Here is an 18,388-nt window from a genome sequence, read left to right on the forward strand (position 1 = left end):
AATTCTAAAAAGAATGTGAATTTATTTATGCTGTTGAGCATGTATGTCTTTTGTGTTGTAACTTACTATTCCTTCATTTTTTTTCAGCTGGAGTATTTAACATTTTCTTTAGAATTTTTATCTTTCCATGTCGTATTTATCTTTGCCTGGCACACTGGTTCAAATATTTTTTCTGTTCGTAGTTTGCCTGCTAATTTCTTTGACAGTTGTGTCTGTGTGTGTGTGTGTGTGTGTGTGTGTGCGCGCGCGCGCACGCGTATGAGGTGGTTTTCAATCTTATATAATCATGAGTATCAATGTTTTGCTTTATTGCTTCTCTTTTTGCTTATAAGCTTACAAATTTTTTCCACACTATATAGTCAAATGAAGTGCATAGAAATAAACTGTAAGTAAATAAGGAATTCGTGAGGTTCTGGCATGATTGTCTTTCATACTCCCCCACTGCCATTCGGGTAAACAATGGTGACACTAGGAAGTCCTCCTTCCACCCCAGGGTTAGACATACAAACAAAACCAAAAATCATTTCTCTCGAAGGATTCCTTCCCTTTGTTTCCTATTTCTTTCCACCACTTCGCTAAGCCACCCAGACTCAAAATCTCCTCCATGACTTTTCCTTCTCTACTGTGACTCACAGCTAATCATTTGCCACTGTCTTCTACCTTGTTAAGAAGATTTTATAGCCATTCCTTCCTCTTTTCAGCCGTATGTTTCATCACTTTCCCAAATGCAAATGTATAAGCAAATCGATAGACGGACAGATACACAGATAAGTGGTGAGTTTTAACTGAAACAGAATCATGCCATATACTTTTGTCCACAAGTGTTTTTTTTTTCATATAATAAGAAATCATGGTCATCTCTATGAGTCATAAAATACACGTCTAACAGTATGTTACTTAAAATGAATTTTCCCCAGGGTGCCTGGGTGTCTCAGTCGGTTAAGCGTCTGACTTCAGCTCAGGTCATGATCTCACAGTTTGTGACTTCAAGCCCCCCCCCGTCGGGCTCTGTGCTGACAGCTCGGAGCCCGGAGCCTGCTTCCGATTGATTCTGTGTCTTCCTGTCTCTCTCTCTCTCTCTCTCTCTCTCTGCCCCCTTCCCTGCTCACACTCTGTCTCTGTCTCTCAAAAAGTGAATAAACGTTAAAAATTTTTTAAATGAAATTTTCCCCTTGATCCTCCTTCATATCTTCCATCCACAGTCCCCTAACACCTTTCCATCCTGCCCACTCCACATAACACGTTTTATCCTCTCTGTGCTCATTTAACCAGATCTATACATACACACACATATGTGAACACAGGGACAACACATTGATAGAGGTGATATTCATTGTTATACAAAAAGCATTTTATATCTTGTATATACTTGCCTATACCCTTTCTCAACAGTATCTGATGGAATTCTCTTCAAGTCAATTATTAGAGCTCTAATTTGTTATATTCGATGGCTGCATAATATATTAACACTGCAGATGTCGCTTGATTTATTTAACCATTCCCTACTGATGACATTCATTTTTATATTTTATTTATTTATTTATTTATTTATTTATTTAAGAGAGAGAGAGTGCATGTGTGAATGGGGGAGGGGCAGAAAGAATTGAAAGCAGGCTCTACACTCAATGTAGAGCCTGAAGCAGGACTCAGTCCCATGACCCTAAGATCATGACCTGAGCCGAAATCAAGAGTTGGATGCTCAGCTGTCTGAGCCACCCAGGTGCCTTTATTTTTATATTCTTAACCAAAAAGAATGTGACAGTAAAATCCATTACTCGTGCTTTTATTCCTGTGGATGGGTTTCCAAGGTGAGATTGCTGGGTCAATGAGTGCTCATATTTTAAATGCTAATAGATGTTGTCAGATTGCTTTCCAAAAGCTTGCATATGTATATACATATGTAAATATATATGTGTGTGTGTGTGTGTGTATACATATATGTATATATTTCCATAGCAATTTATAAGAAAATCTATTTTTCTAAATCCTTGCCACCAGTAGATCACCCTTGAATTATTAATTCATAACATTATTCTATGATGATCAGAGACAGTGGCCTCTATTATTGTATTTCACATATGTCTGTCATAGATACAAAGCCTAACAAGATTAGGTTACATTTTATACTCAGCTGTTGTGTTATTTGATGCATATAGATTGTGTCATATTATATCTTTTTCATAAATGATACCTTTTATCATTATAAAATGTTCTTTTACTGTTTAGATCTGTTTAAACCTCAAATGTCAACTTTCCTGATATGGACATTGTTTCCTGGGACAGCTTTATTTTTGTTTGAATTTTCTGGTATCAGTTCATCCATAGGTGTTCAACATTTCTTTAACTATGTTATGCTTGTTTACTGTAAGTACTGTATAGTTGGGGCTTTCTTTCTAATTCACTTAGACAGGATCTTTTAATGGGGAAATTATCCCACTATTAAAATATTATGTTTTATTTTATTTCTCTTTTATTCATTTTACTTTTCTACTCCCTCCTTTCCTTTTCTTTGTGTTGTTGATTAGCATAGGATGATATTCGTTTATCTTGGTATTTCCTTCCTTACTGTATGTGCTACCCTATTCAATTATGATTACTTTCTCCAAAGTGTAGGCATAGGCAAAAAGGACAAAGTTAGAAGTGCACTGCACGGTGTCTGGTCTAATAAGGGAGTGGTAAAAAAAAAAGTGCAAAGTGAGAGACCCCTGGCAAAGGGGAAGATATGGAAGTGTATGTCTAAAGAAAGCATAAAAGAGTCCCATGAGAGAATAGGACATGTTTTAAAAACCCAACAGTTTCTGCCATTTGACAACACCAGAGAAATAAGCCCTTCTCTGCCTTCAGCTCTGTCCTGTTCCTGGTTAGATCACAAAGGACTCAATAACCACAGTTCACAAGATGGAGAGAAGGGGTAGAAGCATAATACTCAAAACTAGAAAAGGATATACCCAAGTTCTGCCTGCACTTCTCAATATTTAGGGCCAGTCTGAAGTAAACTGTAGGCTGGGTGAAGCCTTTAAAAGATGTTGAAAACATTTTTTTGTTACTAGCCCAACTAGGCATATGAACCAGTGATTTCAGACTGGAGGCAGGAGTGGTAATAAGATCAAAGGAGGAATATTGGATTACCACAGACTCCCTTCATACAGGTACCCACCTCATACGCTAACTCCACCTGCTACGCTTGTGGTAGAAGGGGAGGACCCCCTTATTCCTGCACCTGTTAACACTTGAATCAGATGATGATGTTACTGGCAACTTTATGACCACACACTCTGTATTTTCCCTGGCTAAATCCACAATTGCTGAATCCAGTCTTGTTATTTTTTTTTTAATTTTTTTTAACGTTTATTTATTCTTGAGACAGAGAGAGACAGAGCATTTATGGGGGAGGGGCAGAGAGAGAGGGAGACACAGAATCGGAAGCAGGCTCCAGGCTCTGAGCCATCAGCCCAGAGCCTGATGCGGGGCTCGAACTCATAGACCGCGAGATCGTGACCCGGGCTGAAGTCAGACGTTCAACCGACTGAGCCACCCAGGCGCCCCAGTCTTGTTATTTTTAAAATCAAAGTGCCGGGTGATAATTTATATCCAATAAAATATACATATTCAATTGACAAACATATGCACCCATTTATTCCCACCACAAGTAAAATATAACGCATTTAGCATCACCTCCCCAAATCCCCCCATGTCCTTTGCAGTCAATCGTTCCATTGCCAACACACACGCACACACACACACACACACAAACCACACACACACTCACACTCACTCGCTCATTCCTGGTGACCACTTATCTGATTTCTACCATTATAGATTAGAACTATGTTTAACATTCATACATATGGAATGATACAGTATCTACTCTTTTGTCTCAGACTTCTTCTACCCAGAACAATATTTTGATACTCATCACTTTTTTATTATGAGTAACCATCCTTCTTATGATTGTAGTGCAATTTATTTCTTAATTCATCTATTAATAGATATTTGGATGTTACAAAGTTTTGACTGTTGTGACCAGGTTTCTATGAACATTCATGTTGAAATCTCTTTGTGGACATCTTTTCATTTTTCTTTGGTAATAGCAGTGGAATCACTGGGTCTTTTGTAGGTGTTTATTTCATTGAACAAAAAACTGTCAGTTTTCCAAAGTGGTTGTACCACACCAGCAAAGTATGAAAGTTTCCTCCAAGTCACCATTAACGCTTGGTAGTTTCTTTTTTATATATTTTAGCATCTTAGTAATCGTGAAGTGGTAACACATGGTTTTAACTTGCATTTCCTGATGACTAAAGATTCTTAGGTGATATTTATAAACTAACTGGATATTTCATCTATTCTTTTGTGAAACTTCTAAGTATAATTTTTTAAAAGTACGTTATTTTCTTCTTATTAGTGAATGTAAAAGTTCTCTATATCATCTGGATACAAACCATTTTTTAGATACATGTACTGCAATTGGTTTCCCTCAGTTTGTAAAACTTGCCTTTTTATTTTTCCCAATGGCAACTTGCTTAGAAAAGTATAATTTTGTTGAAATCCAATGGATCATTTATTTTTCTTTTAAAGTAAGTCATTTCTGTCTCCTGTCTAAGAAAACTGCCAAGATTATGAAGATTTCTCCTATGTTTTCTTCTAAAAGTTTTGTTGCCCTGGCTATGACTTCTAGGATATAAAGTGATGAGACTAGACATCCTTGCCTCGTTCCTGATTTATAAAAGGAAACATTGAACATCTCTCCATTAAGCCAGAGAAATGTATGCTGTACTATTCAAGTCTTTAAAATATATTAGGATCTAATTTATTACCCAATATATGATCTATCGTGCCTTCTGTTTCCTCGAAAAGAAGGTGTATTTTGCTGTTTTTAGGTAAAGTGTTTTGTAAAATCAATTCAATCAGGCTGGTTGGTAGTGTCATTCAGATCTTGTATATCCTTCCTGATTTATTTTTCATCTCTTTGCATTTCTCTGGTGATGAGTGATATTGAGCATCTTTGCATCTTACCTGCTGGTCATCCATATATCTTCCTTGGAAAATGTCTATTCAGATCCTCTGCCCATTTCTTAATCAGCTTCCATGATTTTTTTTTGTTATCGACTTGTATAAGTTATTTATATATTTTGGATATATTCCTCTATCAAATATATGATTTGCAAATACGTTCTCTCATTTGGTAGATTATCTTCATTTCATTTCATTGGTGGTTACCTTTGTTGTGTAGAAGCTTTTAGTTCAATGTAATCCCACTTGTTTGTTTCTGTTTTTACTTGTTTTGCTCATTTCCTTTGCTTTTGGTACCAAATCCAAAAACAGTCATCAAGACTAACATCAAACAATTCACCTCCTGTATATTCTTTGAGAAGTTTTATGGTTTCAGGATGTTCCAAGGCTGTTTAATCTCTGTCATTCGGCACACATTTAGGATTGTTATATCTCCCTGGTAAATTGTCCCTTTTATATGCATCTCCAAGTCTACTCTTAGATTTCTCATATGAGATATTAATGGGGCCGCATCAGCTTTCTTTTGTGTAGCATTTCCATGGTTTCTGTTTTTCTGTCCTTTCATCTTCAAGTTAAACTTCTTTTTTTAAATTTTTTTAATGTTTATTTATTTTTGAAGGAGAGAGAGAGAGAGACAAAACACGTGCAGAGGAGGGGCAAAGAGAGAGGGAGACACAGAATCCGAAGCAGGCTCCAGGCTCTGAGCTGGCAGCACAGAGCCTGATGTGGGGCTCAAACCAAAGTCGGACACTTAACAGACTGAGCCACCCAGGCTGTCCCAAGTTAAACTTTTGTCTTCAGATTTACAGGGCATGTCTCATAGACTGCATATAGTGGAGTCTTGCCTTTTCATTTAGATTGACAGTCCCAGCTTTTTAATTTAATTATTTAGTCGACATTTTATGCCATTATTCATGGTTGAGTTGGTTTACCATCTTGCTGTTGTGTTTTTTGCTTCTTTTTTCTTCACGCTGAACTTCTCCTGCCTTCTTCTTGGTATCTTACATGTGTTTTTAGTATTATGTCTTATTTTCTCTATTGTTTCTACACTGTCCTCTATTACTTTCTATTATTTCTACATCTTTGAGGCGGTTCTACTATTCAACCCAAGACTAATAGCATGGATTTGAATTTTTAAATTCAAATTTTTAAATGCACGTCTGGTTATCATCAATGTTGTATAATTTCACACTTCACACCTGACGGTTCACAGTGTCTGCTTCGTGCTTCTCATTTCACAAATGTAATAAGCTCACAATTTGATTCTATTTCCTACCCCCCACCCATGATAACAATCATGTCTTTTAACCGTACATGGTTTACATCTCCACCACAGAATGCCGTTTTATTTTTTTAAATAGTAAGTTACATTTGAAGAAAAGTATCAGAAAAATTAGTCTTTAGTATTTACCCCTGTATGTGCCATTTTTGGTTCTTCTCCATTCTCCTGTGTCAATCATCTTGTAGCATTTTCCCTTCAGCCTGAAGAACATTCTCTAGTTCTGATGGTTTGTGTGTAGTGCTGGTCTGCTGTAGAAATATTTGCTCACTTTCCTTCATCTGAAAATGTCCTCATACCAACCTCAATTTTTGAAGGATGTTTTTGCCAGATACGAATTCTGGAATGACATTTCCTCAGCACTTCGAATATGTCATTACATTGATTTCTGGTCTCCACCATTTCTAATGATAATGTTAGCCATTTTTCATACCATTATTCACTTCCATATAAAGGCTTTTTTCTCCTTCTGTCTCTTTTCAGAATTTTCACTTTAACTTTGGTGTTCTACACTTTGACTCTGATACTATTTTTTTAAGATTTTATTTGTTTTAATTTTTTAATGTTTATTTTTGAGAGAGAGAGAGAGAGAGAGAGAACTCAAAATGGGATCCAGGTTCCACATTGTCAGCATACAGCCCAACACAGGGCTTGAACTCACAAACTGTGAGATCATTACCTGAGCCAAAGTCGGACACTTAACCTACTGAGCCACCCAGATGCCCCTAAAATTTTATTTGTTTAAGTAAACTTTACACCCAACATGGGGCTCAAACCTATGACCCTGAGATTAAGAGTTGCAGGCTCCACTACTGAGCCAGCCAGGCGTCCCAGCTACAATATTCCTAATACAGGTGTCCCTTTTATAGATTCTTTTGGGGTTCACTGATGATATTCAACTTATAATTCAATATATTCCATCAAATTTGGGAAATTTCAGTCATTACTCTTTTAATACATATTTCTTCCATTTTATGACCCTCCTTTCCTTCTAAGATTTGCATTACATGTATGTAAAACTATATGATATTTCCCCATTGTGTCTCTTGAGTCTTTCTTCATTTCTGTCTTGGCTTTTTCTTTTCTGTACTTCAGATTGGTTAATTTATTTTAATTCTTGGACTTTAAGTTCCATAACTGCCATTTGGTTTGTTGATTATAGTTTCCAGATCTCTGCTGGGATGATCTAACCATTCATTAAGACCCTATTTTCCGGGGCACCTGGGTGGCACAGTCGGTTAAGCGTCCGACTTCAGCCAGGTCACGATCTCGCGGTCCGTGAGTTCGAGCCCCACATCAGGCTCTGGGCTGATGGCTCAGAGCCTGGAACCTGTTTCCGATTCTGTGTCTCCCTCTCTCTCTGCCCCTCCCCCGTTCATGCTCTGTCTCTCTCTGTCCCAAAAATAAATAAACGTTGAAAAAAAATTTAAAAAAAAAGACCCTATTTTCCTTTACTTATCAGAAATTAATTTCCTTAAATTCATGAACATACTTACAATGAAATGTTTTAATGGCTTTTCCTGCTAAGTATAATATTTGAATCATCTCAAAGTTATTTTATTCACTATTTTCTTTTGTCTAAGATTTATATTCTCTTGATCTTTGCATACATCATAATTGCAGATCATATAATGTACTCCAGAGAAGACTCTGGATTCTGTTATCTGCCTTGAGAAAGTGTTGATTTTTTTTTTTAGTTAACAGTTCGATTACTGGCAAATCCCATTAAACTTCTGTAGGCTTGAATGTACATTTAGTTACAACCTATCTGTGAAAAACCAAGGGTTTTCAAGCCACATGAACTTATCAGAACTCAACCTCAAAACCATAAATCCTCTGATGATCTTGCTGAAGCATGGTGGCAGGTTTTCCTCAGGGCAGTCTCAGAGTATGCCACTTAGAGCATATGATTTTTTTAATATATATAGGACTTTAAAAATTCAAGTATAGTTGACACACAATGCTCCATTAGTTTCAGGTGTACAACATAGCGATTCAACTTCTCTATATGTTGTATTACAGTCACACCAAGTGTAGCTACCATCTGTCACCATGTTAGGGTATTACAATATCACTGACAATATTTTCTATGCTGTACCTCTTATCCCCACGACCTATTCATTCCTTAACTGGAAGCCTGTATCTCCCACTCCCTTTCACCCATTTTATCCATCCCCCTATCTCCCTTCCCTCTGGGAATCACCAGTTCTCTATATTTATAGGTCAGATTCTGCTGTTTGTTAGTTCATTTGTTTTGTTTTTTAGATTCCACATAATGCACAAAATCATATGGTATTTGTCTTTCTCAGTCTGACCAGTTTCACTTAGCATAATACCCTCTTGATCCATCCATTTTGTCACAAATAGTAAGAGCTCATCCTTTTTTATGGCTTTGTGTGTGTGTGTGTGTGTGTGTGTGTGTGTGTGTATCCACTCATCTGTCAATGGACACTTGGGTTGCTTTCACATCTTGGCTTTTGTAAATAATGCTGCAAAACATAAGAGTTTATATACATTTTAGAAATGGAGTTTTCGTTTCCTTTGGGTAAATACCCAGTACTAGAATTTTTGGATCATATGATATTCCTATTTTTCATTTTTAAAGGAACCTCCATACTGTTTTCCACAGTAGCTGTACCAATTTGAATTCCTACCAACTATGCATGTAGGTTTCTTTTTCTCCACATCCTTGTCAACATTTGTTGTTTATTGACTTCTTGATTTTAGCCACCCTAACTGGTGTAAGGAGATGCTTAATTTGTGGTTTTGATTTGCTTTTCTCTGATAGTTGGTGATATTCAACATCTCTTCATGTGTCTGTTATCCATCTGTATCTCTGCCCTGGAAAAATGTCTATTCAGTTCCTCTGTCCATTTTTTAACTGGATTGTTTGTGGTTCTGGTGTTGAGTTGTATGAGTTCTTTACATATTTTAGACATTTACTCCTTATCAGATAATATCATTTGCAAATATCTTTTCCCATTCAGTAGATTATCTTTTTGTTGTTGATGATGGTTCCCTTTGCTGTGCAAAAGTTTTTTTTCTTTTTTTGATGTAGTTCTAATAGTTTATTTTTCATATTTTTCCTTTGCCTGGGGAGACATATTTAGAGAACTGTTAGCCATGGCTGATGTCAGAAAAAATTACTGCCTGTGCTCTCTTCTAGGATTTTTATGGTTTCAGGTCTCACATTTAGGTCTTTAATCCATTTCGAGTTTATTTTTTTATATGGTGTAAGAAAGTGGTCCAGTTTCATTATTTTACATGTAGCTGTCCAGTTTTCCCAGTGCCATTTATTGAAAAGAATCTTTTCCCCATTGCATATTCTTATCTCCTTTGTCATAGATTAATTTACCTTTTAAATGTGGGTTTATATCTAGGGTATCTACCCTGGTCCATTAATCTATGTTTCCATTTTTTCTTTATACCATACTGTTTTGATGACTACAGCTTTGTAGTCTATCTTGCTGGCATTGTGATACCTCCAGTTTTGTTCTTCTTAGGATTGTTTCAGCTATTCAGGGTGTTCTGTGGTTCCGTACAAATTTTAGTATCGTTTGTTCTAGTTTTGTGAAAAATGCCTTTGGTATTTTAATAATGATTGCGTTGAATCTGTAGATTGGGGTAATATGAACATTTTGACAGCACGAATTCATCCAATCCATGAGCATGGAACATGTGTTCATTTGTCTGGGTCATCTTCAATCTCTTTCATCAGTGTTGGATAGTGTTCCGAGTACAGGTCTTTCACCTCTCTGGTTAAGTTTATTCCTAGGTATTTTACTCTTGTGTGTGTGTGTGTGTGTGCGCACGTGTGTGCAATTGTAAACGTTCTTCATTCCCACTGCATAGACTTTGAGCATCTCCATTTGCTGTCAAATCAATAATGAGGTATTAACATGCTTCTCCTGGTTTGAATTCCATCTCTGTTCCAGCTCTAGTATCTCTGTTCTGTTTTCAGGCTCACCTAGCAAAGCCCTAGTTAGTCTCCCTGAAACAAGGATTCATGGTGGATTTCCTATACTGAATTCTTAGTTCCCTTCTGCAAATCTCTCTGTTCTGCATTCTGCTTTGCAGACCCCAGCTGCTTCAGCTGTCCTGCATGCCAAGCTCTGTCTCCTCAGCTCAGGGAGACTCTGCTGGGATTCCACCTCCCTGCTGTACTGTCAGGACACTGAGCCCAGGTAGAAATCCAGAGTTTGCCTTAAAATGTTCTCTTCTGTCAAGGATCAGGAAGTCTGGCACTTCCTGATGGCCAATGCCCAGAACAGCTGTTTCATACATTCTCTCCAGTTTAATAATTGATTCTAACAGAAGAGCTAGTCTGATACCAGCTACTCTGTCAGAGCCAAAATTGGAAGTTTCACTATTGTTTAAGTTTTTAATTAAAAAGTATAATTGGATATATTTATTGTCATGGGCAAGCTAGCACCCACGCTTATGTTTTCGTAATACAAATACAGGTTAATTATTTAAAAAGTTCACTTTATTTTATGGAACTACTACTCAACTTAATTATCAGATCCTCTTACATTGAGAAAAAAGACAAAATATTTACAAGTAATAGTAACCTGCTGATGCCTTTGGAATGTGTCAGCTGGGATCACCTAGAAAAAAATAAATGGAACAGGCGTATTTTTTAATAATGTATGAGGTGCACAAAGGGAAAAAAAAAAACTTGTCAAAACTGTATGTTACAGTACCCTATCTATATATAAATGCATGTTTATAAAAGTGTGTTTTCCCTGTTGCGCTAATCTTTTTTACTTGGCATATTTTTAATGGTTTTTCCAAATGACCTTTGTAAAATTAATCAAGGATCTGACACTATCCTTTGGAGAAATACAAAGAAAGAATGCTGCTTATAATAACTTTTGCATGAAAAACAGCCAGAAAATGACAAAACAGAGAAAACATTAATACTAAAAAAATTAAAGCTTGAAAGTGGAACTGACTGAAAAATGTTGCCTTTTTGTCAGTAATATTTTTGTGTGTCTCTGAAATTCCAATCCCTTTTATTTTCTAGACCATTGTCTTAATTACTTGAGATCCGATAGATTTCTCAAAACAATTTACTAAGTAAAATACACCCCAATTTTCCAAGAGCTCTAACAGTGAGAAGCATCTCAAATTAAACATTAATAAAATGTACAGGAAATATGGGTAAAAAAAATATAAATGCGAAGAAACTAGAAAGATGTCTGCAATTAGACCGGATGGAAATCTAAAAAGAAATTAAATTTAGTTATAATACATTTTCTATTCTTTTCTTTGAGAAAATTACTACTGAAGTGAGGAATATTTTCCCCCTGTAATTTAAATGGTAAGCTGCCAGATGTGTGTCTCATGCTTGAAGAGTCGAAGCTTTGCATTATTTAGCATATTAAGAATCACAGAATTTTTAAAAGGGCTCCTTTATTGCCTCGAGGTTCTAATTAAGTAAACCTTAGCCTGGTACATTTAAAACTTGCAATACAAGAGATTTTTGCTTTTTTTTCCCCCCATAGTCAAGTCACATCTATGTAATAAGTATAGAAAATCTTTAAGATGATATAATTTTTCTTTGGCTTGAAGAATTAAAGCTATCTATTATTTTAAGAAGTTTTTAATAGAGGCCAGCAATCTAGAAGACAACTAAGGATTCGAAATACTTTTTAATCATTGCAAGTTGCTTTCCTTATTTATACCAAAGCATATGTGTTTCATAAAGGCAGTTCTGTAACTATCAATCTCCCCCTCTCTCTCCTTTCCTTCTTCTGTCTCTGCTGTGGCCTCAATCATTCTCTTGTTAGACAAAGGCGATTACAAGAAGCAACACGATCATAGGTTTGGGACTGATATCATGTTTTTATGTGTTTCTGTACGTGTGTCTGTCTGTGTTCAATATCTGATCACACGGCATTAATTAGTTGTCTTTCAGCAGTTTGTAGAAAGAGTCCCAGAAGCTTACGTGAAAACCATAATCAGGTGGAAGTTCTGTAGGCACACGACATTCATAAATCATACCCTTAAATACAGTTATTTTTGCCATTTTAGAAAATGTCAAAGGTGTCAACTCTGTCCAAATATACCGCTTAACAGTGACTATTTTAGTAAATGGACTTGAAATGCATTCAGAGAACTGACAGTTAAAAGCACATAATCTATTTCATAGTACCAATGAACAGTCTAAAGGCCAAAATAAGCACCAAAGTATGAATTCTCGATGACGTGTTGCAGTGACCCTGGCTGCAACCATAGACCATGGCCTTAGCATTGTGTTTCTACATTAGAAATTGATGCCCCCAATTTTTGAAACGTGATTTTTTAATATCTAGGTTCCAGTTAGGAAACAGAAATGTTTCAACCACTTTTAGAGTGATAGTCCAATATCTATTGGAGGATACAACGAACAAACCAGGAATTACATAAGTTCAGGGAATGAGTTGATAACGTTCTCTGCCAGCAGCATGGTTTAAACCTAGAAGCAGTGACTTCTTGGATGCCGCAGACATGAATAAACCAATGTTTGTCATAATGTCAAGACACAAGAAATTCTCTTATCTTTTCTACACAGGAAGAACTAACGGACACATGGATCTTTAAATCTGAGCGCTGACAAAGGGCAAGTATCAAAAAATTGGAGCTCAAGTTTGGCCGGGATTATTCCCTCCAAAGTCCGAAGTGCTTGGTAACAGGTGACGGGTACCTAATATGTTATGAATTGGTTTCTTACAAGTGTTAAGAAGCTTAATGGTTTCATATTTGGGGATGTTTTGACATTATTGGCAGCAGAAATGCAACAAAACCATCCTTACTTTCACTTCTGTCCAAACCATTAAACCACAATCTGTCCACAGGGAACCACATGACACTTGGGTACTCCTTCTGAAACTCAGCAATTAGTTGACTGGCAATAATACGTTATGCTTTATCCAGTATTTTGCAGTTTATAAAAACAGATTTGCATATGCTACTTATTTAATTCAAGCTATTTGATTAACTTTATTGCTGGCACAGAACTGCAAATATTTCTGCCACAGTATCCATCCAGGAGAAATCTCTGAGTATTTTGCCCTTGCAGGATAAAAATAGATTGATGCACGCATGCCTTGCCTAATAAAATATTATCGTAATGTAAGAGCAGGAAGACATTTGGCTATTCTTTCTAAGAATAATGTTCAAGCATCACCCATTTCTGCCATGCTTAAGAAGATTTTACCTTTTGGGGCGCCTGGGTGGCTCAGTCGGTTAAGCGTCTGACTTCGGCTCAGGTCATGATCTCGCGGCTTGTGGGTTCGAGCCCCACATCGGGCTCTGTGCTGACAGCTTAGAGTCTGGAGCCTGCTTCTGCTTCTGTGTCTCCCTCTCTCTCTGCCCCTAACCCACTCGCATTCTGTCCCTGTCTCTCTCAAAAATAAATAAACATTAAACAAAGAGAAGACTTTACCTTTTTTCATGGAAGCATCTTTTTTTCATTATTCTTAAAAATATGAAACTCCCCATCTTAAGCACATGAAAGAGCTCAGACATATTTTAATGTTTCTCATGAGTGTTCTTTGGTTATCATCAATGAACACTTTCGTTGAACTTAGAACATCCAAATCTATTTAGAAGAGTAATAATTTTGCCCATTAGTAAGTCTCTAGTGCTGAATGAAAATTACAGGTGAGAATAAAGTCATTGCCCAATACCACAATGAAGCAGGATATAGACATACTCAAGGGTGTATCTAATATTATGATAATCAACTCAACAAAACAGGGGTGATTTTGTGAGCACCTATTATATGTATATAACTCTTACCATGAATTTTCACTAATCTCCAAATAGGGCCTGTTACCTCCCCTTTAAAGGTGAAGCTACAAAGATTCAGAGTTTAAGGAATTTGACAAAGGACATTAAATGTCAGAGTCAAGGTATGAATTTAAGCCTCTCTGACTCCCATATTGAAGGTCTATCCCCACCCCATCCCACCCCCACTAAATCTGCACTGATCTGAATTCTACTGATTCCTTCATTGGTGCATTTCTGGTAATAGACAGGGATTATGGCTAGTTGTCTCAAAAAGGAACAAAAACAGAGCTTTGACTCCACACCCTAACTGCTGACTTTTAGTTATTCATGCTAAGGAGGAAAGGAACAACAAAATACTGAAGAAAATAATAGTGATAGCCACGCTGTTGAGTTCATACTACATCTCAGACTTTACACGTTTCAAGGTCCCAAGTTAGCTACGAATTTAAAACTTTCCTCCTCAATGTTTTAAAACATTTCAATGACTAATACATTTTGCCAACTCAAATTTTACCACTTTTTATGAGGGTGTTATGCTAGGTGTATTTAACGAGTCACAAAAGAACAAATACTTTACAATTCTACTTATGTGAGAGACCTAGTAGTCAAATTCGTAGGCACAGAAATTAGTATGGTGCTTGTCCAGGGCTGGGAGAGGGAAGTAAAGGGGAGTTAGTATTTAATGGGGACAGAGTTGCAGTTTGGGAAGATGACAAATTTCTAGAGATGGATGGTGGTGGTGGTTGTGGAACACTGTCCGTGTACTAAATGTCACTGACGTCTACACTTCCTAAGCGGTTAAAAGGGTAAATTTCCGGCGATCTCTATTTTTACCACAATTAAAAACATTTTTCTACTTCCATATTTTTCAAACCCTAAATGAAATGCTAAGAAACTTTTTAAATGCTGTGGGACCTTAAACAATAAGAAGAGACTTCTGTTTAGGACCAGAGGGCTTAGACTCATCTCTCCCTTCTCCTTCCTTCTAAATATAACTGTAGATTCCGGAAATAACGTAAGAGGCAGCCAAGGGAGAATTCTGAAAGTATACTGAGGAAGAAGTGATTACAGACCACGGAATCGGAGCACCAATGTAGGACAAGGCAACTTAATCCCATCCTCCAACCATCCAACAGAAGACCCAGACCCAGCATCTCCAAACCCGTCCTAACATCAGATAGCGGTGAAGGTAGACTCATTTACCTACCTTTCAGAAAGAAGTCCCTCCAACACCACCAAGTGGGTCCGGTAGCATTGGAGAGCTTCTGGTAAACCAGAAGCCAGACTGGAATGAGCATCCAGGGGTTACGTTCTCCTCCCCTGCAGCTTGAGACAGCCCTCCTGACCAAGACACAACAGGTAGCTGAGTGGCAGTAGCAGGTGGATCCTGTTGCTACTAGTGACTAGGCGAGGAAGCCTCTTAACATCCTGAGGCAGGAGACTCCCTTCCCCACCCAGAGCACCGGGTGGCCAGGCCTGGGGAAGCTCCTTCTGTCCTCTCCGAGGTTACTGGCAGGGTCCGGTGGGAGCCCCAGATGCACAAACTGAAGAGTGCACACCAAAACAACACAGCATTTTTCAAGGGCTGATAGAGAAATACATACCACCAACCACAAATTCTATATTCAGTGACTACACTTCAGGAATGAAAGAAAATACACTTTCAGATGCAGGAAGGAAAGCTAAAAGAATCGGTCACCAGGAGACATATCCTTAAAGAATGGCTAAAGGAAGTTCTGCAAACATGAAATGATAAAGGACACGATAAAAGAAGGAATCTTGAAGCATCTGGAAAGAAAAAAAGGAAAATGGAGTGATCACCAAATGAGAGTATACACTCTTCTTTCCCTTGTGAGTGTTATAAATCATATTTAGTGATTAAGACAATACTTATAACACCATGTGTTATTCAAGACGATTATATTTAAAAGTGTGGAAGGTAGAGGGACTTAAATGTGAGTAAGGTGTCTGCACTTGACTCAAACAGGTAAAATACCGATACCAGGAAACTGTGATAAGTCACATATTTCCATGGCTACCTATAGAGAAACTACTTTGAAAACTACACAAAGAAATATGTTCAAAAACTATAAATAAATCAAGACAGAATCCCAAAAAGCATTCGAGTAATACACAGGAAGGAAGTAAAAAGGAACAGAAAAATAAGAAACAAAGATAATGTGAAAATACATGTTAAAGTGGCAGACTTAAGCCTTACCATATCAACAATTACCTTAAATATAAATGGTCTAACTATATCAATAAAAAGGCAGATATTGAGAAACTAAATTTTAAAACATGGCAAATTATATGCTATTTACAAAAAAAAGTGCTTCAAATTCAATGACGTAGATTAAAAGCAAAAAGAAAAATGAAAAAAATATATCATGCAGACATTAATTTTTAAAAAATGAGATTGGCTATCTTAATATCATATAAAATAGATGATTAATATCAGAGAGAATATCAGAGAAAACAGAGCTCACAGCAGAGACAATTGCCAGAGAGGAGGATTATATAATAATTAAATGATCAATCTACTTATAAAATATAACACTTAAATACACGTGCACCAAACCGCAAAGATGCAAAATACGTGAAGTGAAAACTGATAGAGCTGAAAAAGAAATAGAAAACTTCCCAATTATAGTTAAGGATTTCAACACTCCCCTCTCATCAAATGATAGCACCGCTAGACATAAACTCAACAAGGATATAGAAAATCAGACCCACACAATCAACACACAATATCAACTGAAACATGTACGCTATACCCAACAACAGCTCAATATACATTTTTTTCAGGTGCCTATGGGTCATTCACAAATATATCCTGGGCCATAAAAGAAACTTCATCAAACTGAAAATAACTGCAATCATGTAGAATAATTTTTCTGATCATCATGAAATCAGACCAGTGATCAATAACAGAAAGACAAGAGGAAACCTTTAAGCCCTTGGAAATTGAACACACTTCTAAATTGTCTGTGGGTCAAAGAAGAAACCTCAGAGGCAATAAAAAATAGAACTGAATAAAAATGAAGATCAACATTTGTGAGATTCAGCTAAAGTAATACTGAGAGGGAAATCTATAACACTAAATGCTTACATCAGGAAAGGGAAAAGTCAATAATCTAAGATCTTATCTCAAGAACCTAGAAAAAACAAGAACAAAATAAATCAAAACAAGCTGATGGAAGAAAATATTAATGATTAGAATAGAAAGCAGTGAAACTGAATTGAATTTCCAAAAAAAAATTTATTAAATTAATACACCTCTAGCAAACCTGGCAAAGAGAGAAAGAGAGAAGAAACAACTCACTAATATTAGAAATTAAGCAGAATATTATTACAGATCCTGCAGTCACAAAAAAGAAAAAGAAATGCTTTGAATAACTAATGTTCATACGTACAACTACTTAGAAGAAATAGATCAACTCCTCAAATACTAAAAGTAACCAAAATTCATTCCAGGTGAAAGAGATCATCTGAATAATCCTGTAACCATTAAATTAACTGAATTCACAATTTTGAAACTCTAGGCCCAGATAGTTTCCCTGTACAATCCTACAAAAATATACAGGAGAATTAACACAAATTTTATTTAATCTCCTCTAGAAAATAAAGGAGCAAACACTTTCTAATCATGTAATGAGGCCATTTGAACCCTGACACCAAAACAAGACAAAGTGCATAAGAACAAAAGTACAGACCCAATATCTCTCAGGAGCTTAAAAACTCCTCAACAAACTATTAGTAGATTGAATCCAACAGTGTGTGAAAACAATTCCATAGCTTTTCTATATGGCTACAGTATTCATTTCTGTGCAGCCTTGAGATAAGCACATAAATCAATGGACTAGAATAGAGAAGGAAGAAAAAGTTCAAGAAATAAGCTCAATGGCTGATTTTTTTAATATTTATTTATTTTTGAGAGAGAAGGAGGAACAGAAAGAGAGGGAGACACAGGATCCAAAGCAGGGCTCCAGGGTCTGAACTATCAACACAGAACCTGACTCAGGGCTCAAACCCATGGACTGTGAGATCATGACCTGAGCCAAAGTGGGACGCTTAACCAACTGAGCCACCCAGGTGCCTCTCCATGGCTGATTTTTAAGAAAGGTGCAAAACCAACTCATTGGAGGAAAGATATCCTTTTTGACAAATGGTGTTGAAGAAATTAAACATCTATTCCAAAAATAATAATAATTATTATAAAACAAAATAAAATAAAAATTGACCTAAACCCCATTCCTTATATTAAAAATAACTTAAAATAGATCATCTTTTTGAAAAAAAAAATGGAGAAAATATTTAGGGTCT

General features: G+C 36.6%; 1 protein-coding gene across 1 annotated transcript in view; it reads right to left on the reverse strand.

Annotated features, from left to right (window-relative positions):
- Window positions 1-18,388, reverse strand: part of LOC106971974 (uncharacterized) — a 328,414-nt gene that overhangs the window by 135,453 nt on the left and 174,573 nt on the right. The window contains exon 8 of the mRNA XM_053223149.1: window positions 12,513-12,517. Coding sequence (XP_053079124.1) covers window positions 12,513-12,517 — 5 coding nt within the window. The remainder of the gene's footprint in view (window positions 1-12,512; window positions 12,518-18,388) is intronic.

Source organism: Acinonyx jubatus, chromosome B2 (assembly GCF_027475565.1).
Source record: "Acinonyx jubatus isolate Ajub_Pintada_27869175 chromosome B2, VMU_Ajub_asm_v1.0, whole genome shotgun sequence".
Classification (NCBI taxonomy): Eukaryota; Metazoa; Chordata; class Mammalia; order Carnivora; family Felidae; genus Acinonyx; species Acinonyx jubatus.